The following is a 27,986-nucleotide window of genomic DNA, read 5'->3' on the forward strand; positions in this document are numbered from 1 at the left end:
GGAGTCTTCAGTGTGAGCGCGCGCGGCGGTTCGCGCAGCAGAATTAAACCAGATCATTTTTTAACACAGATACATGTTCCGTTTTCAGGTAAAAGCTTACTCTTTTTACATTGTCTATGTCGCAATTGCTGTAGTATAAGAAAAGTAATGCGAAAGTGCTGTTTGGAAGATGTACACTTTGATTTTGATGGCTTTGTTTTTCATCAGTACAGTTAGCGAGCTAAAATTGTTTGTGAGGCCCGACCGTCAGTTTTCTCTGCTGCCGATGGTGAATAAGACATAAAATGTTTATGGAATCTCTTAACGGCTTACTGTCTTTAGCTAAAACGCGCTGTTTTGCGTTTAGTGTCTCCCAGATGTGTGATATTAAACATTTGGCCTTGTTAGCATGCTAGCGAGGCCGTGCTAGTACGTCTAGTAACGTTACTAACTAAACAGGGCTATGTAAACGCAGTGAAACCACTTTCATTTCTCTAGATTGTTCTTATTCTATGTCTGGGGACTGTGAGGGTGGTATTATCAATGGTTTTAGTAAGATTTCGCATACTCAGTGATTAGACCAGATAGAGAGTGATATCATATTAGCAGTCACTATTAAAGTACATTTTTTCATAGTCAAAGAAATAGTGCTAATGTTGTTTTTAAGTCAATATTCAAACCACCATGGTAAACCATACAGAGAACATGTCACAAGTTGTCACTGAAGAAATGTGCGAATATAAAACCAACTGTACCTTAGTTTTGTCCAGTATGTAAACTTTTGAAGGAGCATATACAAGTATATACAAACTATTGAAGGTTTGGACATTGAAATTGTTGACACATAAATATCTAGGGGTTGTTATTGACAATATGTTGACATTCAAAGCAACACCCAGGCTGTCTATAAAAAAAGTTAAACAAAGACTGTTTTATCTGAGGAAACTTGGATCGTTTTGGGTTTGTACCTCTATGATAACATTGTTTTATAGACAATTTATTGAATTTGTTTTGTCTTTCTGCATTTTAGCTTGATACGGTAATCTGTCAGATAAGAACAGGTTAAGTAGCCTTGTGAAGGGGGCAGGCAAGATCATCGATTTTAACCAAACTGGTCCAATGTAAATAACTGTAATTATGTCTTAAAGCAGAGATGCCCAAAGTAGGGCTGCAGGCCAAAGTTGGCACATTGTAACCATTGATTTGGCCCACCATCCCATCTGAGAGGAGAATGATGGAGAGGGTTGGTGCGAATGCCTTTAACACAGAGATTGTCATTTCTAATTTGACGTAACCTTTTTTGTTTGTTTTATTGCTTTTTATTTAGATCAAACTACAATGAAATGTTTCAATTAAATGTTGTAAATGAATCTTATTTAATTTTAAAATATAAATACTAGACATCAAAGAGCAAATCAAGGCAAAAAAAACAGAGTAATTCTGTTATAAATGAGATTGTTTTGTTTTTAACTGTAATCAAAAAATACTGTGTTATTATAAGGCAGTGTTTTCTAGTCATTGTTAAACATTATTAAATAAATTGGCAAATTACCAATGTCAAATAATTACCTTTGACCCACTAGCTTCAATCAAGTTTGGTTTTTAGCCCTTCATAAGAAGTTTGGGCACCCTTGTCTTAAAGAGAGCTCAGGGTATCTTATGCACCCCGGATCACTCATTGTATTCTGTGGTTCAGCTGCTGCCATCACAATGTTGTTTTAGAGTTTCTATATGCAGGACAAACAGAATTAGAAAGTCGTTTATAATGGTGGTCATTAAATTAATCCAGCGGGGAGGGAGATGCATATAAAAATGATTTATTGTATGTTTTGTGGTAATAAGTTGGTAATGTGTACATGGAACTTCGCCTGTGTTATGGCACCTTGCTGCAATTTTAGTTTCCCTACACAGGATAATAAAGGTGATTATGACAAGTGTGGTATTATAACTACAGTATGGATACAGCTTCATCTTTCCACCTAGGTATATGCCTTTAACTTTCTGTGATATTGAATATTTACACTGTTTTGCTTCTGAATTGTTTTGTAGTCTTTTGACGATGACTGCACCCTGGAGGAGGAGGAAGGGTTGGTAGAGGAGGAAGATGAAATCGACCAGTTCAATGATGACACTTTTGGTGCAGGGGCAATCGGTAAGTTTTCAGGCAAAGCTTAACCCTTGTGTGTTGTTCAAATTGACTGCCCTTTCCTTATCTTGGTGGCTGTTTTGACTTCCATTATAAAAAAAAAGAAACATTTTTTAATTGCAAAGCCATAACACCATATACTCGTGCATTCTTGATTTTTGCTGGTTTTCCCCGTTGGGAAGAGGTAAATAGTGTGATTTTTACTCTTGATCATCAATTGGCACTATTAACCCTTTGGATAGACCTGTGCAAAAAAGTTTCTGGCTTTTATATGGAGTTCTATAGAGTATAAAACAAGTTTATAGTGTGTGTGCATAAGTACACTTACTATGTTAATGCTTAAGGGCTTATTTTGATTTTCTCAGACAAATCAAAGGTCTCTCACACACTCAAACATGCACTATACTCCATATAACTTGATATAAAAGCCAGAAACTTAAAACAAAATCACCTATTTCCAACAGGGAAAACGACCAACAATCAAGAATGCATGATTATATGGTATCATGGGTTTGCAATCAAAAAATGGTGTTATAATTGAAGTCAATGGGTCAAAACAGCCCCCAACATAATGACCGTTTGTGTGTTGAGTTTTTGAAAATGTAATAAAGGATTTTTTCAAAATGAGATTTGGCACTAAAAATCATTCAATTTGCTGAAAGATGGGTACATGTACAAGATATTGTTGCATATATCAACATAACATAATGATGATCATGGCAGAGGGAGTGCCTTACATGATCCCGCACTGCAGACCATCAATGACATTTAAACAGTTAAAGTTTACAATAAACTACTAGCGTAGGCACTAGCTAGATTTCAAACCTTTGAGTTTCTTTTGCATAGTTGCATTTTTCCAACATTTTTAAAATATCTTCCTTTTGTGTATAACATAAGAAGAAAACTCATAAAGGTTTGAAACAAGTGAATGGTGAGTAAATGATCATACTTGTTTTATATGACCAGCATGGCCCTGACGTTTCTACAAGCAGATTATGAGACTTAAGATTTGGACTGTAAATGCTCACATTACCAAATAATCTGACCACCAACACAACCTTGGAACCAACCAAGGTCCTAGACAAGATTTACTTTTCTCAGACTGTTGGGCTGAGTGCTTTAAAGATAAACCTTCCTAAAAGTCCTGCAGAGTGAACCTGGGTTTATCCATCAGTCACATAATGTCATTTTTGCCAAGATTTAAACGTATTAAATAAATGTCTTCTTTTTGTATTAGCTCTATAGTCTCGCTATAACACGCTAGGGTAGGGCAATATGACTATATATATCGTATGGACAAAATAAAAAGTCTGTCGTTTAATTTCATGCTCTATTGTTTATAGGCATGGGCCGGTTTAAGTTTCTGATGGTATGATAACCTTGGATAGAAAGATCATGGTTTCAAGGTATCACAGTATTGTTTACTCAGGGTTTCTGCAGGTTTAATCAAGTCAAATTTTGATAAAATTTACTTAAATATCTTAATAAAACTTTATTTTTTTATATGTTGTTGGTCATTAGATGGATATCGGCCCAAATTGAGTAGCTTTATTTAGACAAAGCAAAATTAAGACCCGTTTAAAACAATTTAACACAATATGTCAGTGAATTTAAGACTTTTTTTTTAAGGCCTGAAATTAAAATTAAGACATTTTAAGACCTCGCAGACACCCTGTTACTGCTGTAAAATATATATTTTTAAATGTCTTAGTAAAAAAAACAAACCTTTTTTTCCCCATTTAACACCAATAGATTTAAAAACATTTATACTATTTTGGAACAGTAAACATGTCAGGCTACATAATTAAAATAAACCATTGACTTCTACTATCTTCATTAGCTTCAAAAGCACAGACTTGCTTACAACACATTAAATAACCATTTACATATACCCTAGAAACGGTATCACAAAACATTTTTGCGGTTTTAATACCTTGAGTTTTCTAAACCACTGTAAACCCTGAAACCGGTTATCGTCCCATGCCTAATTGTTTATTTATTTCGGTCACAAAATATATTGTTTTTATGGTAATGCTTATTCGTAATTTAAATGAGCGTGGTTTTGCACACAATTACAGGGATGCAGACAGAAATATGAATGACAGATTAGCTGAATATTTGAAGTACAATGTTTACATTTTGGATTTTATTTAGTAACATTTGTTTTTATGTTGGAGCTGTAATCATTAGTTTTGGAAAAGGTTTTGTATTTTATAAATTTATTTTATATTTTATGTTAATCTCTTTTAATCTAGCATTTACCCTGACAGTCTAAATAAAATGAGAAATATGATCACATATACATGAGTACATTTCTCAGTATATACTTTAAAATGTGAAAAGAAATAGCCCTTTACATGTGGTCAGCACACACACACACACATATATATATATATATATATATATATATATATATATATAAATATAAATATAAATAACCAATTAATTGATTGTTTTGTCGTATTGGACAGCCCTACAAAACAATTTGTGTCATAAAATCCTGACCTGATATATAAAATCTAATAAAACATAAAGTTTTTATTTATTGTATTTAATTTTTGCGCATTGTGTCTAAAGGCTAAATAAAAAAGTGAATAAAAAGGCTTTCATTAAAAAGTAAGCACAATATTTTTCTGGCTATTCATATGCTATGTATCAAATTGCAGTGTAACCTAATTAAAATGTGTTCCTCTTTAGATGATGATTGGCAGGAGGAGCACACCCGCCTCGCTGAGCTCGATGAGCGTGTGCGAGACGTTCTGCCAGGAGCTGGCGACGCCTCCTCCAGTGACATCACTCCTGCTGGCAGCAATGCCCACTCTTCGGTTCTCCCTCCACCTTCCTCTTCCTCCCGGCTTTACCCTGACATAGATGAACGGGCCGGTGGTGACCTGGCGGAGTCACTGACTCGCCTCATCCTGGGATCAGATCCTGCCATAGCTGGAGTGGGCAGTGCCAGCTCAGACCGATCTCACCTTCCTCCAATGCTGTCTGCTCAGCCTCCGCATCCATCAGCGTTAACCGGACAGTCTTCTCTGCTACACAGCTACCAGCAGCATCAGCAGTTCCTGCACAGGGGACCAGCTCCTCTTTCACAGGTTTGTCTGATAATATTTACACATGGTATCTAGATTAGACATGGGATAATAACCGGTTTCAAGTTTTACCATGATTGGTAAAAGTCAAGGTTTTAAAATCGCTACAATTTTCTTTTATTTTTTTTTGATGTTTTTATGGGTTACGTTTACATGTTTTACGGGTAATTTATTTTTTTTTAGACAAACCGCCTATGCACCAACATTTAAGCATGATATAGAGCTGAACAGTGTAGTGGCTTTACTTTGTATCTAAAGAAAAGAAAGATCTCCAAAAATGCCTTTTCAGGTTGTAAAGAAATCAGTGTTTTTGAAACTAAAAAACGGCAGAAGTCAATGATTTATTTTAATTGTTGACATGTTTACTGTTCCAAAATATTTCAAATGTTTCTTAAAACAAAATATATTGTCTTGTTTTTTATTTTTAAGTTGTTTTTTTTTTTTTTTTAATCCATTCATTTAAAAAGAAGATATTTTAGAGCAATAATCACAATACCTTGATAGTTTTATAAAAGGTTATCACCCCCTCAGAGTGCCTAATGGCCCATGCCTAATCCAAATGCAGCCAATGAAGGTAAATATGGGTAAATACTATGGAGCCAGATCAAAAATACATTTACGAAATAAAATTCACTGAAATTGATCTCTTCATATTGCAAAGCAATGTATTTTCCAACCGTCTGTTTCTTTAGTTTCTCCTATATAATTTTATTAAATCATGGAGTGCCTAATAATAACAAAGGAACCTTTTATGTTATGTACATCCAGGAGGTTATTGCAGAATAAAGCCAGACTGGCTTATTGACAGCCTGATGCAAAACGGAGCACTGTTGTATAAGACTGAAGGGCTTTATTCTGCAAAAACAACCATCCTGAATGTACTTTATCCCACTTATTACACGGCGACTTGCCACAAAACTTAAAAATGAAACACAAAAGATAGTTCTGAGTTGTAATAGTTTAATAATTCTTTAATTAAAAGCAAAGCTGACAGAAATGAAAACAGCTGATGGAGTATACACTAACCTGCGCATTATTCAGTCCCAAGATGGTGCCAAACAGTCGAAAACGCAAAGCTGACAGAAACTAAACTGGCTGAATAAACTATAGACTAACCTATGTATTATTCATTCACAAGACATCACCAGACGGTCAAAAACTGTGGCTTGACACACAAGCAGATGCATCCGCATGTGGATGAAAGTATATTGATGTGAACATTTAGTGATGGTCAAGGAGATTTGAAGTTCCCAGATGAGCCTGCTTTATTTAGAGGTTGTTAACTGGGAATAACATACCTTAGATTATTGCGACTGACCAATCCGAATTGAGTATTCCAGACAGCCATGTAATAATCACTATTATCAACCTATTATGATAGCATTTTGTTATTTCTTTTGCTGCTGAAAAATATTTAGCATTTCCTTTTTTCTTTCCATCATAGATAAACTCTCACAGTATTTGGGAGAACAGTATGGGCTTCAGTCCTGTCAGTGTAAACTCTGGACTAATCGCTCAAAAAGAGGTAAAGCACTCTTGTTTATTAATTGCTTCCTCAAGTGTGCTGTACAGTCTTCCAGTGCTGTTCTTCTAAACTCCTCTGCTTCACTTCTCAGGACAAAACACTACTGTCCATTATCAAGGAGGTCGGGCTTCCGAATCGGCCTCCCACCCTGTGCAGAGATGAAGGGCGTGATTTGTCTGAACGGGTGCCACCTCCTCGTTCCAGCTCACCTGTGATTGGAAGCCCACCTGTAAGGGCTGTACCTATTGGAACACCTCCGAAACAGCCCATGAGTCAAATCCTCAATCAGCAGGTAAGAAGATAACCCGTAAAAGCACTCATTATTATGTGCTTTTTTTATGTAATTTAATATATAAAATATATAATATAGTTTTATATAATTCAAAAGTTTGGACTCCCTTCATTTTTGTTTTTTGGTCAACTGGTTGCATTAACTGGTTGCATTAAATTAATAAAATATCAGTTGTTTGTTTTTTTACATTGTTAAAATAGTTAATTTTAAATAAAATGTGTTCCCTTAAGCCTTCTATTGATCAAGGGACATGTAATGAGCTAAAATGCTTATTTAATGTACAATTAACAGTACAAAATGTTCCTTGATAACCAAATCAGCATTATAAAATGATTTCTAAAGGATCACTTGACATTGTGAGGTGTAGAGAGTATTGATGGTAAATATTGCAGAAATTAGATGCTAGAAATTGCGTTTAAAAATAAAGTAAAACAGAAAAAATATTAATAAGTAAAAATATTATTAAATTAACAAGTAAAATATTATTAACTGTTATGCTTTTATTTAATTATTAAATTAATATAATTTGCAATGTTATAATAAATGGTATAATATTATTATTATTATATATTTATTACTTGTACATTATTTTAGTGTAATTTTTATTATAATAGTATACTATTTAGTATAACATTATTGCATAATGTATTAAATGAATATTATGCTAAATAATTTTTATTTATTTTATTTTTTGATCAGAGCAAACATCAGTTTTTAAAGTAAAACTTACAGTAACCTATGCAATGTTGATATGCATGCACTTCATATTTTCAATTTATGTAAATGTAAAGTTGTTCTTTTAATGTACCTTTTTTTTCTTCAGAATAATCACCCTTCAGCTGTTCATGTAAGAGCATCTGTGCCGATGCGATTCCCACCTCCCTTCCCCGAGCGTCTGTCCCCCAATAACCTGCTCAGCATCGCTGTGAGTCCCACATCACTTCAGAGTCAAAGCAAATACAGCAGCCTGATGGTGGTGCTATAATGCAGTACAAAAAGAAGCATTATGCATCAATGCATTATTTGCTCAATCTGGACTCTCTTTAGGGGACGTCTAATATCTACGAAAGCCTTTTTTTTCACTTATTTCAAACGGTATTCAAGAAGATATTTAAAGTCTTCTAATTATAATCCAAATGTTTTCTGTTCTTTCAGAAATCGCCTTTGTCTCATTCTCCGTTCCCTGTTGGTGTCAATCCAGTTTTGTCTCAAATACAAAGAGCCCAACTGCTTAACTCTCAGGTGAGTTATCACTTAAGCCAGCCACAGGAAACTAGATTTGAACTAAAATTGCGTTCTTTAAATTTGGGAGGCTTTTTCAGCAGGTTTCTTGCTTTAATGTAATGGTCAGATGTGGAACTGGCCTTTTACTCTCATACAATTTCAGCATTGCTTCATCATGTGAGCTAAGGATTATATTGAAAGTGTTTTCAGAGTTTGCTAGATGAGATGCCCTCCGCATTTTATATTCATTTATATATATAAATATATATATATATATATATATATATATATATATATATATATATATATGAGAGAGAGGATACGATTTAATGAAACAAAGTCTTTTTAAAAAGTCTGGGTTTCCTTTCCTCATCATTTGCATGACAGTGATTTATAAGGAATATTGACGTATTTGTGATGCATCTACATTTTGTTGTGTTTTATAATTCTCCTTTGTGTTTTATATCATAGGTATTAATATAATTTGTAATTGTAGCCTGGCCTTTTTACTGTTATTATTATTTATTTATTTTATGCTATGCACTGTTGTGACAACTAATACAGGACAATATGGAGAAAAAATTAGTCGAAGGGTCAATGATGAGAAGGGGTTTCAAAACAATGAAAGTCTTAAACTGCTTTATTCCTTTTGCTTGGGATTTTTCAGATTGATTGCAAAATTAATTAATGAAATACAAGTCTTGATTCCCAGGATTCACTTTAAAAGATTTTTTTTAAAGAATAACAGTGAAGGAGCCCAAATTTCAATTAATTATCATTGTAAAAGTCTTTTTATTTTGCCACTTACTTTCAAACTGCTGTCAAACCCATTTTGCAGCTAGATGTTTTAATTATGTAGTGTGATTTGCTAAATTACTTTCATTAAGTAAAGTGTTTATAGTGTTTAAGTATTATAATAATAAATTCCTTATATTTTATATAGTCCTTTTACTGCAGTGTAATGTAGTGTTTGTTTACCTTCAGGTTGGTCAGTTCCAGCGTGGTCCGGCTCCTCCATTATTACAGGGCAGTGTTGGGGGTTTCAGGCCGTTCTTCGGTCAATCTGGACCTAGAGTAGGTCTTCACGGGCCTCCTCTGGGTCATGCACCCATCCGACACAACACCACACACCTGCACCCGCAGCACCGCAGGATGCTCAACCAGAGGATGCAGAACAGAGGGTGAGCACCATTAATCATTGCTCTGCTTGAAGGCGCCCTTTAAAGGAAATCTGGGTATACTTGGGGATAGTCGAATAATAATATATCAGTATATGGAAATGACCATAACGTGAGCTAGGGCTGCACAATAAATCATTTCAGCATCGATATTGTATCTGCAATCACATTGTAGGGTCTGCAATATTGAGGGATTATAGTTGATCAGCATCACAGTTCACAATGCAAGAGATCTGTGGAGTCATTACAGAGATTAAACATTATAGAGTGAATTGCATGTGTTTTAAAGGTATTTTAAGAGAGTTGAACAAAAATTGACAACATTTGTATCTTTAATAAAGAATAATTATACAGAATTATTAATACAATGAAGACTATACAGAGTTATTTTACATTATCACGTTTTATTATTCAATTTCTGTTTCCGGGTTCTCATGTAAATTATGTGAGTGTAAAACCCCTGTGGACAAAAGGCCAATCAGAACTCAAAGCAGACTGTTGCTTGACTCACGGGGGCACAAAAAAGGTCTTTGCAGTAATTAATGAGCATATAAAATGGTATCTTGAGATTTTTTTCAACTCACATAAGCCACACACCTACTTTATATTCAATATATAATTTATATCAGGGAACAATTTTACTTTTAGAACCAATGCAGTATATGGCACCTTTAAAACTGCTCTGAAATGCCTTGTGTAAATGTCTGTCTCTCTCATCCTTTCAGTGATCATGTTGGTGGAAGAGGTGTTGGAGAGAGGAAAAACCGAGATCCTTACAGCAATCTGATGACTCAAAGAGAGAAGGAATGGGTGGCTAAAATCCAGATGATGCAGCTTCAAAGCACCGATCCGTATCTGGATGATTACTATTACCAGGTAATCACACTTGTATCCACGCGCACACACTTAGGCCTTTATTTTAAATGGCAACTTTTGATATTTTGCAGCTGGCATTTGGCATGCTACCAATATGTATCTTAAACCTAAATCATGTAAGATTAAAGGAGAAGCTTTTATAGCTTAAACTAAATTGAAATACTTCAGGCATGCAGCTTGTTAAATTATTAAACTTTGCTTCGTTTATTTATTCTTTAGATGTCTGTTTAGCTGATTAAAGCTTTTTTAAAAAATCTTTAAATCAGTTTTTTTATTGAAGTGAATTGAATTACTTTAAAAAGTATCATCAAAATATATTTGAAATTTGAATCTGAAAAGCTTTTTTTAATAACCTTTTTAAAATTGTACATTTTATTTTTTTGGTAATTTATATTGAGATCACCATGAAGATATTCTTGGTGCTGATGTGGCATTTATAAAGTGAATAAAATATATATATATATTTAATTATTTATACGACCACATTGTTGTTTAAATGTTGTTATTGATGGCTGGCTCATGATGTTTATTCATTCTATTTTTTGCAGAATTACTATGAGAAGATGGAGAAGCGTCAGGAGCGAGACAGAGACACCAGAAAAGAGCACACCACCAAACTCATCACCCCTCAGGTGGCAAAATTGGAGCACACCTATCGACCTGGTAAAAAAAAAAACAGAAAAGTCTCATAACTTTAAGCAGGGGGAAAGCTTTTTATCTTCTTATTGGCAATTGAAGCAATTGGTTCACGTAAAAAAATCTGTGATCATTTACTCACCCTTTACTTGTTTCATACCAGTTTGAGTTGCTTTTGTTTTGTTGAACATAAAAGAAGTTATTTTGAAGAAAGCTGAAAACCTGTAACCATTGACTTCCATAGTAGCAAAAACAAATAGAACTTAATGGTAACAGGTTTCCAGCTTTTTAAGTATATCTTCTTTTGTGTTCAACAGAAGAAAGATAATCCATAATGATTTGAAACAAGTACAAGGTGAGTAAATAGTGATGTAATTTTAAATTTTGGATAAACTAATCTCCTTAGTTGCATGCTTTTTGATTTGTTCAAATGGTCTAACACTCTGTATGATTGTGTTTGCTTCACAGTGCAGTTTGCAGGCTCATTAGGGAAACTCACTGTCTCCAGTGTCAACAATCCAAGGAAAATGATTGATGCAGTGGTCACCTCTCGCAGTGATGATGAGGTCAGCAGTCTGAACACCCTGCCCCTTTTTATTTAAAACCACTTATATGAGGCTTTTCCTTGTATTATTACTTAAAGGTTTATCAGAGTAATAACTACATGCAGTCATTTTGAAATATTTTTCTGTGTATTTGACCATTTAGGCATGCACATTAATCTAAAAACTGATTTTACATGTCTCTGTTTTGCCCTGCATCTGAAGCTGCACAGAACGGCACAAGTTCTCTTTCCTAATTAACATGAAAAACATGAATAAATCTTATGTACTTTAATGAATCCTGCACAGCCCATGCTGCACATTACATGATGCAGAGAAATGAATTAATAAGCATGTTAATAAGCATTTTAACTCTGTTATTGTTTTGTTTTTTCAAATGCATGGCAGGGCTTCCCACATATAGATTTTACTTGGGCGGGCCGCCCAGGTATATTAACAGCCTCCCAAGTATATTTGGATTATTATTATAATCCTTTTACACTTTTTTTTTGTATCCGCCCAATAGCCAGACATCTGTGATCGATTAACTAATGGAAAATCTCCTTTCGCCCTACACGTTTTTTCGTTCTCGTTGTGTGTGCGTAAGAACTGTCACAGACAGTCTTATATGGTCTGCAGAAACCCATAGAGACGTGCCTTTTTGGGACTGAAAAATGCGTCCATCCGGGATTTCTAAAAATCTCCTAAAATTTCCAGAATTCGGCTTTTAGTTTCGCTTTCTAAATTGTCGTCATTTTTATTTTCAGCCTGATTTACTTTCGCTTGGCTTCAGAGCTGACAGCACGGCCGCAAGAGTGAAAGAAACATTATATAATTATTTGATCTAAACCACTCCGATAGATTCTATTTACTCTGAGAGGACGAAATCACATCTAAACTGGCTGCAAAATAAATATACACTGTCAGAAATGGTTAATTAACTCATTTGCCTTATTTCAATATTCTAAACTTTTTGTTCTTGCAATTATTATACTTTTTTAGAGATTTTTTATTCCACAGAGGTTTTTCTATCTTTGTCATTTATTTCTCATTTGCTATCTATATATATATATATATATATATATATATATATATATATATATATATATTATTTATTTATTTATTTATTTATTTATTTATTTATTTATTTATTTATTTATTTATTTATTTAGTTAGTTAGTTAGTTAGTTAGTTAGTTAGTTAGTTAGTTAGTTGTTTTTTTTTCATGATGTTGATATATTACATATTTTATACTTATCTAACATGCTTAGGCAATATTTTACAAAATGTCAGCAGCAGATGTTACCTGTCAGTGGGTGCCTGAACAGAATAAATGTAAAACAAATAGGGAATTTCTTTTTTTATTTGAACAGTCTTTAAAAACAAATTCAACCCATTCAAATAAAACGGTATATAATAAGTAAAAATATTGTTAAAAATCACTTTTTTGTTGCATGTAGGTATACGTGCCGTGGGTAAAAGGTGTGTTTCAATCCGGCTACTTTTAGTAGACCTAACTAATTATGTAATAAATAATAATAAAAAGACATCTCTAAAAATGTTAAAATGTCCACAGATTTTGTCTAGAACTAGTAATGTGATGCTGCTTCATGATGAAAGATGTTATAAAGGTCTTATGTCATGTAATGACATGACTTCCTGCTTCGCTACTGTTCGGACGTCTTTGCCTACTGCTCCGCTCTCTGCTCACTTGCTTTTATATCTTAAACCCTAATTTTAACTTGAGCCTATCAGCACAGTGCTCAAACGACACAGCTTGAAGATCAGCATCGATTCTACAAACTTTCTGGAATATAGCTTTACTAACAAGAGGGGAATTATCGTCTAAACAATCCTCCCGCTACCAGCTATCAGCTGCTCACATTCCTGAGACGGGAAAACACGGCTGTGAAAATGCCTCTGGATCGGATTAATTCAGATTCTCACTGCTGTACAAACTGCCACAAACTTCTACAAAAGATTGCAGTTCTTGAAACAAAGTTACTTGCGATCCAACCAGAACTGCAGCGTCATTGTGGACGCTCACAGCAAATAGCCGGTGAGTCCCATAAATCTATTCCTACCACTATTTCGAGCACTGAAAAACAAATTAAAACTGTGGAAAATGAGTATTGGCATAAACAAGGTGCGAGACCAAAGGGTACTCGTGGGGTCAGATCATATGCTGCCGCATTAGCGTCCTCTACCCCAAATACAGCTCGGACTCAAATACAGCTTGAGAACAGATATGAAGTATTGAGTAATATGGGTGAAGAATCCCCAAATGCAGTCAGACAGAGATCGCATGACTCAGCAGCTAACTCTGCATGGAACAGAGGCTCAAGGCCGACTAGACAGCGGCATTCTGCTCCGATCGCACCTGAGATAAGAACACTAGTTGTAGGAGATTCAATAATCAGGAGTTTTAGGAGCAAATCTACAATGACATACTGCTTCCCTCATGCAACAGTTTCTGATGTAAACAAAGAACTTAAGGAAATTCTGAAGAAGCACAAGACTGCAAAACGGATTATCATCCATGTGGGAAAGAATGATATTCGGAAGGAACAGTCAGAACTGCTCAAGAGAGATTTCTGTGAGCTCTTGGAAACAGTTGAAAGAGTGAAAATTCAGCCGTTCATCAGTGGACCGCTCCCTGCAAGAGGGACAAACACGTTTTCACGGCTTCTTGGTCTAAATGTATGGCTGCAGAAAGCATGTAACAGGAAAGGACTGAATTTTATTGACAACTTCAATCTCTTCTGGAACCAAAGACAACTGTTGACATCAGACGGCCTTCACCCAAACAAACTTGGTGCAAAGGTGCTAAAGGACAATATCTTCTTCTCCCTCCATCATCCATCAGCTGTATGTGCCACTGACCTCAATCCAACTGGCACATACACACCTAGCAAATGTCCAGATGACCACAGGACCTCAAATCAGCTCCCGAGTGGACTTGGGGCTGATGCATCACCCAAGGACAGTGATAACGCTACGCAGCCAAAACACCCACTGTTGATAGAGACACTATCGCTGGCCCTCTGCTCAACACAGACAGACTGTGACGCATCAGAACAGCATCATGTCTCGTCACTAAAAAATGATCCTCAGGAAAACACCCAGGAAAACATATTTCAACACCCAGAATCTCCAGAGCCACAGCCTCTGTCACCAGACACGTTCTCATTATCATCTTGCTCGCCTCTCTTGGGTTTCTCAAAAAAGATGGAGGAACTGGTGCATGCTAGAACTAAACTTTCACACTCTATTGCCGCAAGCCCCCAGTTACCAACCAAAAAGCGGCCTGCTCCACAACCACCTCTGAGCCCACCTGGAAGAGCCCTCCGACATTTGCCCCACCGCCAGGGCCCAAACAACAACGCACCATCTTCAGCTGGTGAACAAAACTGCTCTCCATGATGTGTCTCGGGTGCCTGCTTAGATAACAGTGTCTTTATCAGATGTTTACAGAACAAGCAGGAACCCAGTGTGCCTGTAGCTTTCTCAACACATATATGTGTTGTATTACGTGACAGAAAACTGAAGACTTTTTCAGGCCGTATAGCAAATCACTCAAATCTTGTGTCTATTAAATATAAATCTGAGACTACTGTAGCAAAAACAGCTAAAACTGTTAAGTTAGCACTTTTAAACATCCGATCACTCAACAATAAGTCACTTTTAGTCAATGATTTTATCAGCTCAAATTGCCTTGATTTTATGCTTTTAAATGAAACTTGGCTAGATGACAACTGTAGTGCAGCAGTTCTGAATGAAACAGCTCCTTTAAACTTTGACTTTTTGAGTGTTTGCAGAGCCAATAGGAGAGGTGGAGGCATTGCTGCCCTGTTTAAAGATGTCTATGAGTGTAAACAAGTGTCATTTGGTGACTTTTTGTCTTTTGAATATCTGAGTATAGCACTAAAAGGTGCTCCACGTATCTTACTGATCATTATCTACAGACCTCCAAAATATTCTCCAGCTTTTATTGATGATTTTACAGAGCTGTTATCATTAGTAACCTCTGAATTTGACTATTTTACCATTGCTGGGGATTTTAATATTCACATTGATAATCCAGAAATCAATGCTGTAAAAGAACTGATGACTGTTTTGAACACTTTTGATCTGACTCAGCATGTTCAAGGACCCACACACAATCGTGGACACACTCTTGATCTACTTATAACTAAGGGTTTACACATTTCATCAACTGTTGTTAAGGATGTTGCACTATCTGATCATTTCTGTATTTTCTTTGATATATTGATCACTCCAGCTATTAAAGACAGATCTGTCTCTGTCAGAAAGAGATGCATAAATGAGAACACTAATGAGCAGTTTATGAAGGCCATATCGCTAGCACCAAGTATATCTGCAGACTCTGTTGATTCTCTTCTTGATTTGTTTAACTCTAAAGTTAAGAATGTCATAGATGACATTGCTCCTGTTAAAGCCAAGAAGATAACTAGCACCCAAAGGGGATCTTGGACTAGGTCCCCAATAATACAAATGGCGAAAAGACAGTGCAGAAAAGCTGAGCGTATGTGGAGAAAGACGAAACTAGTAATCCATTATAATATCTATAAAGACAGTCTTCGTGCTTTTAATATGGAACTAAAAACTGCTAGGCAGACTTTCTTTTCAAGCCTTATAAACAGCAACGTAAACAATGCTCGTAAACTCTTTGCAACGATAGAGAAACTCACAACCCCCCCCAGTCGGATTCCCAGTGAGCTACTCTCTGAAAGCAAATGTAATGAGTTTGCTCATTTCTTTACTGACAAGATCAATAATATCAGAAAGACAATCAGCTCATCCAATCAGCCAAATTGTGTCAACGTCAGACTAGCTCAACCACAACTTAAGAAATCAGACATTATGTCCGATTTCATGGCAATTAATGGCAAAATCTTAGAAGAGATCGTGCAAATTATGAAAACATCAACCTGCAGTCTTGACACGCTCCCCACATCATTCTTTAAAACGGTGTTTACCTGTTTAGAAATGGATCTTCTAAAAGTGGTAAATGCTTCACTTCTCTCGGGGATTTTTCCTAACTCACTTAAAACTGCAGTTGTTAAACCCCTCTTGAAGAAGAGCAACCTGGATAACACCATATTGAGCAATTACAGGCCCATCTCAAATCTCCCTTTCATTGGCAAAATCATTGAAAAAGTTGTTTTTAACCAGGTTAACAAGTTCCTAAACTTCAAGGGGTGTTTAGACAATTTTCAATCTGGTTTCAGACCACATCACAGTACAGAGAGCGCCCTTATAAAGATAATCAATGACATCCGTCTAAATACAGATTCAGGCAAACTAACAGTGCTGGTACTGCTCGATCTCAGTGCTGCATTTGACACTGTCGATCACAGCATACTTCTGGATAGGCTGGAAAACTGGGTTGGGCTGTCTGGGACGGTCCTCAAATGGTTCAGATCTTACCTTGAAGGAAGAGGTTACTATGTCAGTATAGGTGACCATAGGTCGAGGTGGACACCCATGACCTGTGGAGTCCCACAAGGCTCGATTCTGGCACCTCTCCTGTTCAACCTTTATATGCTCCCTCTGAGCCAAATAATGAGAAAGAACCAAATCTCCTACCACAGCTATGCTGATGACACTCAGATCTACCTAGCCTTACTGCCTAATGACTACAGCCCCATTGACACCCTCTGCCAATGCATTGATGAAATTAACAATTGGATGTGCCAAAACTTTCTTCAGTTAAACAAAGAGAAAACTGAAGTCATTGCGTTTGGGAACAGAGATGAGGTTCTCAAGGTGAATGCGTACCTTGGCTCTAAGGGTCAAACAACAAAAAATAAGGTCAAGAATCTTGGTGTGACTCTGGAGTCAGATCTGAGTTTCAATAGTCATATCAAAGCAGTTAGTAAATCAGCATACTATCATCTCAAAAACATTGCAAGAATTAGATGCTTTGTTTCCAGTGAAGACTTAGAGAAACTTGTTCATGCTTTTATCAGCAGCAGGGTGGATTACTGTAATGGCCTCCTCACTGGCCTTCCCAAAAAGACAGTCAGACAGTTGCAGCTCATCCAGAACGCTGCGGCCAGAATTCTGACCAGAACCAGGAAATCAGAGCACATCACACCTGTCCTCAGGTCTTTACACTGGCTCCCAGTCACATTTAGAATAGATTTTAAAGTATTATTACTGGTCTATAAATCACTAAATGGCCTAGGACCTCAATACATTACAGATATGCTCACAGAATACAAACCTAACAGATCACTCAGATCTTTAGGATCAAATAGATTAGAAATCCCAAGAGTTCAGTCAAAGCAGGGTGAATCGGCTTTCAGCTACTACGCCCCTCACTGCTGGAATCAGCTTCCAGAAATGATCAGATGTGCTCCAACATTAGGCACATTCAAATCAAGACTGAAAACACATCTGTTTAGCTGTGCCTTTACTGAATGAGCACTGTGCTACGTCCGACAGATCGAACTACTATGTTTTTCTCTTCTTTTTAATTCTTTTATAACACATTTTATCAGCTTTTATTTTATTTTATTTTTATTCTTACCATTTTTATGTTTGTTTTTATTTCTCTTATAATTGTTTCTTTTATTCCTGTTTATGTAAAGCACTTTGAATTGCCACTGTGTATGAAATGTGCTATATAAATAAACTTGCCTTGCCTTGCCTTGCCTAATGGTACAGTGCCTTAATGCCTGTTTTATTTTACAGGAAAAAAGAGAGAAGCAGGTGTGGAATAAAAGACGGCAAATCCTTTACACTGTGGAGAAGGTAAGAGTAGAGAGAATTAAAGGGATAGTTCAACCAAACATTTAAATTCTGTCATCATTTACTCACCCTCTACTTGTTTCAATCCTTTGAATTTCTTTTTCAAAAAAGAAGATATTTTGAAGAATGCTGAACATCTGTAACCATTGACTTCCATAGTAGATAAAACAAATACCATGCAAATCGATGGTTACAGCTTTCTTCAAAATATCTTCTTTTGTACTCAACAGTAGAAGGAAACTCAAAGGTTTAGAACCCCTTGAGGAAATAATGAGTACATTTTCATTTTGGGGTCAACAATTCATTTAAGGTGCATTTTTGTTCTAATTTATTACAACGTGTCTTGTGTATTTTGTTGTGCAGATGTACAGTCTATTGCTAGAAGTGCAAGACTTTGAGAAGAAGTTTTTGCAGACACCTGAGCACCAAAGAGACGTCCTGCTAGAACAGCATAAAACCCACACGCTGCAGCTCTACAACTCGCTCCGGGAAAAAGAGTGGGACGACCGGTGAGTAAAATAAATACAGCAGACAATATTGTTTCTGACACTACACCCTAAAAATAACATATTCTATTTTAATAACGTTTCAATGGTTGGAGACACGTTTGTTTTATCAACGCTCGGTCCCCTAAAAATAACACCTTCTATTCTAGTAACGTTTCAATGGCTGAAGAAACATCTGTTTTGTAAACATTTGTTCCCCTAAAATAAGGGTGTTCTGTGCTAGGGCTGCACTATATTGGAAAAAACATTTTATACATACAAAATAAAATACTTTTATAGCACAAATGAAACAAAGAGCAAAATGAATGGCTTTATGGTTTTCGCTGGAGCCTAACAGTGTTGAGGAAGAGAAATGTAATAATCAAATGCAAATCAAGTCAACATTCTACATAAGTCTACATTGTATAAATATGTAAACACAATCCTTGTTAAAGTGGGAAACATCATCATTTGTTGTGCTCAAATGGTTTAAATTCACTTGAAATTGCTTGACGTTCTGTGATGTGACTATTGCTGATTTGTACATTGGGGTATTAATGCAGAAACGATATATTGTGCAACCCTATTCTGTGTCAATCTATACTGTTTTGGTAATGTCTTAATGGCTAAAGACAGGTCTGTTTCATCAACACTTGGTCCCCTATAAATAATACATTCTATTCTAAATCCATCCATTAGTTTGTTCTTGGGTTCATTGTGAGACTGCATGATCAGCCTCGACCCTTTTGCACCTGGCGTTTCTGAGAAAACCATTGTGTTGTTTTTAACCATCTGTATCAAGTGCAGCCCTATCTCCAAGGCCAAGAAAATCCCCTCCCGTTCATCCGTTGAGCGCATAAATGGCTTGTTTTTCTCCTTTGTTTACAACGTTTTTCTCCATCTTTGTGCAGAGTGAGTGACGAGCAGTGCTTGATGATCATGTCTGTGCGTAAAGGGAAACGGCTGATCTCCAGGCTCCTCCCCTTCCTGCCACAGCCTCAGGCTGCTGCCGTTGTCATGGGGATAGCCAGAAACCTTCCAGCTCTGGCCAAGAAAGACAAACAAGACCAGGTAAAAACACTGATGATGTGCAAATGGAGGTATTCATGTGCATGAGAATGAGATGTGGAAAACCTTTAAATCGTCTGAACTCATAATTCTTGGGGTGTGTGGGGTTTAGGGCTGAGGGAGGGTTTGGCCACTTCATGTTTACCCTTGTATTTGTTAAACATGTATTTAAAAATTATATATTTTCAAAAACATTTGGGAAATAAAGCTATAAAGCTAATTTAAATTATACTTAAGTAATAATAATAATAATTGGTTTATAGTAATTAAAAAAGAATAATAAGTTTTTAAATATTTCAGCTTGAAAGCTGTTTAACAATTATTGGAATTATAAGCTGATTAAAATGAAAATTTAAATATTTATTTCTATATGTAATTAAAGGCTTGACACTTGCTTATTTTTGTACAAGATATCAAATATTTGGGAGTGCATATGGAACATGAGGTGAAAATATCATACAAATTAGTGTATAATCATTAAGAAAGTGCATTAGGTTTTTATTTATTTTAGCTTGAATACATATTTAACAATTGCAACATTGGAATTATGAATATTTTAAGCATCTAGTTCTTATATACCTATGATAATACGAAAAATTGTTCTGCAATTAATTGTAAACAAGGCTTCAGTAATCCAGGACTCTTCTGAAGGGTCTTAACTGTTTCCTTACTGCTCGTTCTAACAAGGGAGATAAAATCTGAAATGTGTTGCAATGCAATCCCTATGAAATTAAGAAATGGAGTTGCTTTAATAACAGTGGATCACATTAACAACCACTAAGGAAAAATGTGTAACATTTCAATTATTCACAAAACAAAATCAGCAAAACCAAAACAACGGTCCCCAAACAGTATGTCATATGGACGTAACACTAACGCTACAGTAAATGTAAATAGCATGTAGGTATGACTTCATGACTTAATTGACTGTGAACAATGTTGCGTTTTATAGTCATTGGCTAATTTATAGGATTTCACTATTTAGAATTTGAAAACAATAGATTTAAGAAATCATATTATCAGGGAGAAAGTCTGAATGTGCGGATATATAACCAACTTCACCCCTGTACCCGCTGCCTGACTACAACTACGATGGACAAAGTGTGTGTCTTCATAGGTTTCTAACTGGTGAATGACATGATCTAGTGTTGTATAAGCTTGTCATCAGATCGTCATCTATTAGGTGTGTATTCATAACTTAAGAAGGCGTAGCTTTGGACAACAGGGCACGTAAATTTTCTAAATGATGTTACTGTTAGCATTCTGGCAGATCACCTTCAGCACTTTTGAGTTCTATCCTTCCTGCTCTAAGCGTGGCAATTCAGTGTGGCTAAACAATATATATTGTTCACTGTACACTGAGCTGTCAACTGTAAGTTCAGCTGAAGTTCACATAGGCAGATTTAGGGTCATAGGATTTTGGAAGTATCTGGCTACTGGTCCTGCACAGATGATTCATTGCAGCTGAGCGTGTGCGTTTGCATGAACATGAGTCGCACATAAAACTAAACGCAAGTGCCCTTATGAACTTACTTCGATACATCTATCAACTGTTCCCATTGTGGTACTTCATCCTGCTCTCCTAAATCTTTTCCTATCCCTGACTGTGTTAACACAAAGTGTTTGTTCAGTTTTTCTATAGCTGCTATTACACAAAGTGACTTTTTTATATACCAAAGCATGCGTAAATGATGAAAATAATGCATATAGATAGATAGATAGATAGATATAGATATAGATATATATATATATATATATATATATATATATATATATAGAGAGAGAGAGAGAGAGAGAGAGAGAGAGAGAGAGAGAGGAGAGAGAGAGAGAGAGAGAGAGAGAGAGAGAGAGAGAGAGAGAGAGAGAGAGAGAGAGAGAGAGAGAGAGAGAGAGAGAGAGAGAGAGAGAGAGAGAGAGATCTATATGATGATAGTGATGCACACAAGAATGACAATAAAAATGCCACAGGTATGGGGTAGTAATAAAATACATACTCACCGGCCACTTTATTAGGTACACCTAATAGAAAAGTGATTTTAAGTGACTTTGAATATGGCATGGTTGTTGGTGCCAAATGGGCATCTCAGACTGGTTTCTTGAACATGACGATGAGTTCACTGTACTCAAATGACCTCCACAGTCACCAGAACTCAATCCAATAGAGCACCTTTGGGATGTGGTGGAACAAGAGATTCATGTCATGGATGTGCAGCCAACAAATCTGCAGCAACTGCCTGATGCTATCAAGTATGGAGCAAAATCTCTGAGAAATATTTCCAGTACCTTGTTGAATCTATGCCACGAAGGATTAAGGCAGTTCTGAAGGCGAAAGTGGGTCCAACCCGATACTAGTAAAGTGTACCTAATAAAATGGCCGGTGAGTGTGGATACATAATAATAATTCATCAACCAACAATGAATTCCCCATCATGTTCAGAAGAAAGAATGTTATAAAGGGTTGAAACAAGTAAATGATAACAATTTGAACTATCGCTTCAAGATTAAGACTTAAAGACAGCTAATAGTTAAAATGTGGTCATGTGCATGCTTGTTTTTGTTTCTCAGGTGCTGTGTTGGCTGGTAGAGCCGGTGACGGTGGTGATCCAGTCCATGTCGAGTACCTCTCTCACAGATCTCCTCCAGGAGCTGCAGGGCAGTGAAGGACAGCTTCCTCTCGTTCTGCAGAATAAGGTATCACTGTCACCTTTCAGCCCTGTTTACACGTAATTTTAACATGCATTTTCAGAGATCTGATTACAAGTGATCAGCTGAGATGCATTAAAGAGGCTATGCTACATCTGAAAATAGTTTATGGTAGACAAGATCATTTTTAGACTTAAAGGGCACCTAGGTTAGCCCTTTTTTCAGATTTAATATAAGTGTTTTGCGTCTCCAGAATGTGTCTGTAAAGTTTCAGCTCAAAACACCCATCAGATTTTTAATTTTACCTTTTGCAAGATTCTATTTCATACATTTTTGCACTAGGGAGCTGTTGTCATACTGCGCCTTTAAGGCTAGTCCTCCCTGCCCACCGTTTCTACGTGCCTTTCTGCGTGCCTTAATCTCCTCTCTCGGCTGCGTCAGATAACAGACAGACTTAAAGGAAGCAGATCTCACGTAGCGTTTGTGAGAAATACTACAGTAAGAACTTTACCAATGAGTATTTACTGTGCAGTTGCATCGATGAGTCACACACAATGTCATTACAAAGTTCACGCGCACACACACAGATACACACGCGCACACACACACTACAGCAGACACACACAGACAAACAGAGCACATTTAGCTTTGCACTCTTTTTGCACGCAAATGTGACAGAATACAGGTTAATCCTCACTGCTGTATGGATATTTGTTATGTTAATGTACAAAATAAACCTGATTTAACGTCCACAAACCGATTATTGATTACACACATGCTCTGTTTTAAAACATTTTAAACATGTGAAACTCACTCTTGATCACATTTGATGATGATTGATGATCCTAGCGAACTGAACAGACCTTTTATTCCCGGTTGCTTTGTGCTCGTCTTGTCTTGTTGATATGATTATATGCATTACTACGGAGACATGTTAATGCGCGCAGCTGTCAATCAATATTGGTGGGCGGGGGGACCGCACTCCTACGTCAAGTTGCGGTTGATCTGAAAACCGCTCCAATTAGTCCACCGTTTTCATGTTGTTAAATTTGAAAAAAAAGCACTGGGTGTGTTTATATCACCCCAATATGACAGTTTATACACTATACTTACACACATTTCTGTCCAAACAGCTTGAAAAGTAGATTTTTCACCATAGGTGCCCTTTAAATTGAGTTGACATTTTGGTGGAAATTCATTTATATACATTATAAAGTCTGTTTTTCTTTCCTTTCTCTATGTATGCGTTATATAGTTAGACCATGCGTGACTACTTTAACGACTGTTTGTCATCCATCTTTCTGTATACGTTACACAGTTAGGTCATGCGTGACCATTTTAACGTCTGTTTATCATCAGACAAGATCTTAATCCATGTATGGTAGTTTAACGAACTGTATGACCTGGTGGGAGGTGAGACTGAAATATAGATCTCTAAAATTGAAACATGAATGTGAGGATAACTGTGTTTCATCATGTATGTCTGTAGAAACTAGATCAAAGGGAACACGCTCTTCATTCTGTGTCTCACTCTGCAGAAATCTGTGTCCTGTATGATTGTGACCTCCTTTGCAAAGAGTAAAACTTTAAAAGACAAGCCTCTTTAAAGAAAATAGCCACTACAACATGAAAATAACACAAATCCACGTTAATACTGTTGTAGAAAATTGTTCTAGTTAAGTGAAAATAAGTCACTAAACAAAAGAAGTCTGGGGTCTTTCTGAGTTACTCCGGTTGAAGCGTTTATTGTTACAGTTTGCAAAAACAGAGGTGATACGATCGTGCGTCTGTGTGATCAAACTCTTTCACAGTTGTATACATGCTCTACGCCCTTATAGTTTGGCATTTCATACATCATATCTCAGTAATATCTACTAAGTGTGTCTAGAGTTTGGTCATCAATTTTAATTTCTACGTCCCAGCTGTATCCTGCTTCCCCAGGCCAGGCACTGTATCCCCTGCGTATGGTGTTAATTGTTCTTTAACCCATGCTTACCCTTTCCATGACATCTATATGCAAGTCACTGTCTTATGAATAATAGCTCCTTTTTGAGCTTAGGGACAATACAAGTGGTCTGGTAGAGGTGCCTTCGAGGACTGCAGGGCCTGTAATGATCTCATAATGATTTTGGATATGCCTCATCTCATAGCCTATATTCCTAATAGAAACTGTAGATAACAGACATATGTAAGATAATACCACAGAACAGACTTCCAATAGAGTAAAAGTATATACAGTTTGAGCAGCAGCATATGGCTTTGGAGTAATGAGTGTAATGACTTGTATACCTTCATTAGCACATTCACTTAGTCAATCAGAAACATTTACATTTCACAACAATACCAGGTGTAAACCAAGCCTTTGTTTATATATTTGCATAGTGCAGAGTCTCCCCTGGGCTTCTGATGAAGTAAACTAGTTATGCTTGGCTAATATATGGCTATTTGTTATTATTATGAATGAATACCCGGTGTTTTGTTCATCAGTTTGGCGTGACGCTGCTCTATCTGATTCTGAGTGAAGGAGAGCGAATGCAGAGCTCTGATCCAAACTGTCAACTCATGGACGACAACCGCTGGTGAGTGTCTGAGCGTCTTTAACACCCTGGCTTTGTAATGTAATGTGAAACATGTCAATTTAAATAAATAATGTTATTTTGCTGTTACTCTTTTCATCAAAGAATGATAAGGAGTGAAATGTAATGGTTTTCAGCATTAAAGTTAACTAAAAAAAATGTATAAAAAAGATTTTCAAGGCATTCTAGGTGTATATGGCTTTCTTTCTCAGTTGAATGCAGTCAAGAGTTACTTTAATAATTATCTTGTGCATTTCCAGATTGGCAGTGGTCAGCAAATTAATATTATTATTATTATTATTATTATTATTATTATTATTATTATTATTATTAGCAGTCCAAATTAAGTTTTCATCTATAATAAAAAGTCCTCTTGGTAACAGTTCTTATATGATCAGTTATTGATGCTAATAAGTCATTGATAATTATAAAAAAGTACTTTTAAAGGGTTAGTTCACCCTTAAATGAAAATTATCATGATAACAAAGCACTTCATTGGCTTCGATGGTTAAATATAGGTGTCATTTAATAAGTTTAAGAACTATTGTAAGTAAGTGATCCATATTTAAACCTTTATAAATCATTTTGTGTAACTTTTGGCAATCTGCCTTTTATTGTTGTCAATTCTTGAGGTGCATTAGCATTTTTCTCTTGAGTGTAAAAAGCATGCACAGTTGAAACGAACAAAGAAGTGCAGTGAAGAGAGACCAAATGCAATTCTATGCAGCGGATGTTTTTGTTTTTAGGTGAACTAACCCTTTAATTCAATTATGAGTAATGATAATTGATCTTAATAGAGCTGCAAATCATCGTCATGTTAGAGTGATTACTGAAGGATCATGTGAAACTGAAGAATGGAGTTATAATGCTTAAAATCAGCTTTGACTTGCAGGAATAAATAAATTTTAAATTTTATTCAATACGAAAGCTCATTTCGTAAATTTACAGTTTTTACTGTGATTTGTGATATAATGAAGAACCGGTTACTTTATAAATTGTATAAACTACAACAAAAGGCTTTACAGTGGCTAGTGTTGCAGTATGTTAATAGTTCTTGTTTTGTCAGTGGTGTTTATGGCATCTGATAATGTTTTGTTCTGTTGTTCTTCTTCTGTCCAGGACTGAATTGGTGTTTTCTGTAACCCGGGAGCTGCTGAAGGTCCCATCATCTGCTCTCTCATCACCGCTGTTCACTCCTCCAAACCTGGTGTCTCTGTTCTCTCGATATGTGGACCGCCAGAGACTCGAACTCTTACAGGAGAAACTACAGTGAGTTGTGCTCCAAAAAATATGGGGGTTTCATGCTGGTGCTCTCTAAAGACTGCAAGGGATTGTGTGGAAATGTTTGGAGAAATGTAAAAAAATGACTAAATGCACTACAGAATGTTACGTTTACACTCATCCACAAATTACATGTAAATCATCAGCTTTTTACAGCATAATACTCACTACTCTTGAGTACTTTTAAAAGGGCTAATTTTCACTCATACTTTGAGTAATATTTAAAACTGATGTTTTTACTCTACTCGCACTACATTTTTAGGCAAGTAATGGTACTTTTATTTTAATATTTCGTTTACTCTTTCCTCCACTGAATACATGTATTGTTCATTGTTAGTTCCTGTTAGTAAATGCATTCTCTATCATTAACTAATACAATCTTAATGTAAAGAGTTACTGTGTGTGTGTGCGTGTGTGTGTGTGTTAATGACAACTATGTATATTCTTGCATATAATAACTAAGGTTGGGCCGATAGACTATTCCGTCGCCGATGGCCAATAGACCACACAATGCTGAGCCATCATCGCCGAACCTCTGCCCCGCCCCCATCGCAAACCCGCTTGCGAAAAATACACACTTAGGCCCCATAAACGTGACGTTTGGTATTTGAACTCACATTTGTAGCATTTAACACTAAATAAAGCACATAATCAGTACCTGAGGTGATCATGGTCATAGTTTATGCTGTTGTTCTGCTGCTACGTCACAGAAATAAAAACTGCAATGTTTTTGAAATAGAAAAACGCGTCGTTGTTGCAGATGTTTAGGACAAAAACTCCTTTTTACATAAAAAAAAATCCTGTTTATCTAGTGCTGTGGGGCGTATAGTTAGAACACATTGTTACTCTGCTAATTTCAGCTTGTTTTGCGCAACAGGATGTTTTCATTTTGACTGTCTCATGTTTTTGTGTTTTTCCCCTCAGGATCACAGCTCTGTCCAGGTAGAAGTGACTCCACATGTGGCCGATGCTGAGAGACTGTCTGTTAATGTATTTGTGAAAGAGCCGTTTTATGTGTGCTATGTACTGGAGGGTGAGGTCAGGTCACTTTTCCTTTCTCGTTATAAGAGTCACAATAGATAAGAATAATGTTTCAAAGCTGTTGTCCATAGGTTTGTCCGTAAAGGCGATCGGGTATATGTATTTTAGCTTCCATTAGGGTCAGCGGAGCCGCGGAAAGGCTCGATCATGAAAACATCAGACCTTATTTATAGGCACACATAGAATTAAGGAGAACTTTTGCTGTACATTAATATCTTAATTTTTCTTAAACACTGCAGCTTGTTGAGGTATGTTTGCAATCGAGTGACTGTACAAGTGTGTCTGTGAGTTTAAATGAAGGTTTAAACTAAAGGTATTCTTCATTTTTAAATATCTGCCTGTGATAAAAACATGGAATTAAAACTTTCTATTATACAAAGTTCGGTTTGGGGTTTTTCTTATGCATTTTTACAGTCACACAGATGCACAGAACACTAAAAAATACTTATGCGCAATGTATGATGATTATTGGATATTATGATTAGGGTTGCATAATATATCATTTCAGCATCGATATTGCAATGTGATCATCTGCAATAGTCACATCGCAAGATATGCAATGTTGAGAGTGAATTATAGTTGACCAGGAGCTACAGAATTTTATTTATTTCAGTATTTAAAT

General features: G+C 36.2%; 1 protein-coding gene across 1 annotated transcript; it reads left to right on the plus strand.

The window, feature by feature from the left end:
• On the plus strand, positions 1 to 27,743 carry patl1 (PAT1 homolog 1, processing body mRNA decay factor). The gene is made up of 18 exons (XM_056456468.1): positions 1 to 88; positions 2,029 to 2,131; positions 4,823 to 5,223; positions 6,665 to 6,745; positions 6,837 to 7,037; positions 7,861 to 7,962; positions 8,193 to 8,279; positions 9,246 to 9,442; positions 10,165 to 10,315; positions 10,864 to 10,978; positions 11,420 to 11,517; positions 18,214 to 18,273; positions 18,634 to 18,779; positions 19,667 to 19,826; positions 22,389 to 22,514; positions 24,954 to 25,045; positions 26,162 to 26,311; positions 27,248 to 27,743. The coding sequence occupies exons 1-18, from the start codon at positions 74 to 76 to the stop codon at positions 27,267 to 27,269; spliced, it is 2,307 nt and encodes a 768-aa protein (XP_056312443.1). The 5' UTR covers positions 1 to 73; the 3' UTR covers positions 27,270 to 27,743.
• The last annotated feature ends 243 nt before the right edge of the window (positions 27,744 to 27,986 follow it).

Source organism: Danio aesculapii, chromosome 1 (assembly GCF_903798145.1).
Source record: "Danio aesculapii chromosome 1, fDanAes4.1, whole genome shotgun sequence".
NCBI lineage: Eukaryota > Metazoa > Chordata > Actinopteri > Cypriniformes > Danionidae > Danio > Danio aesculapii.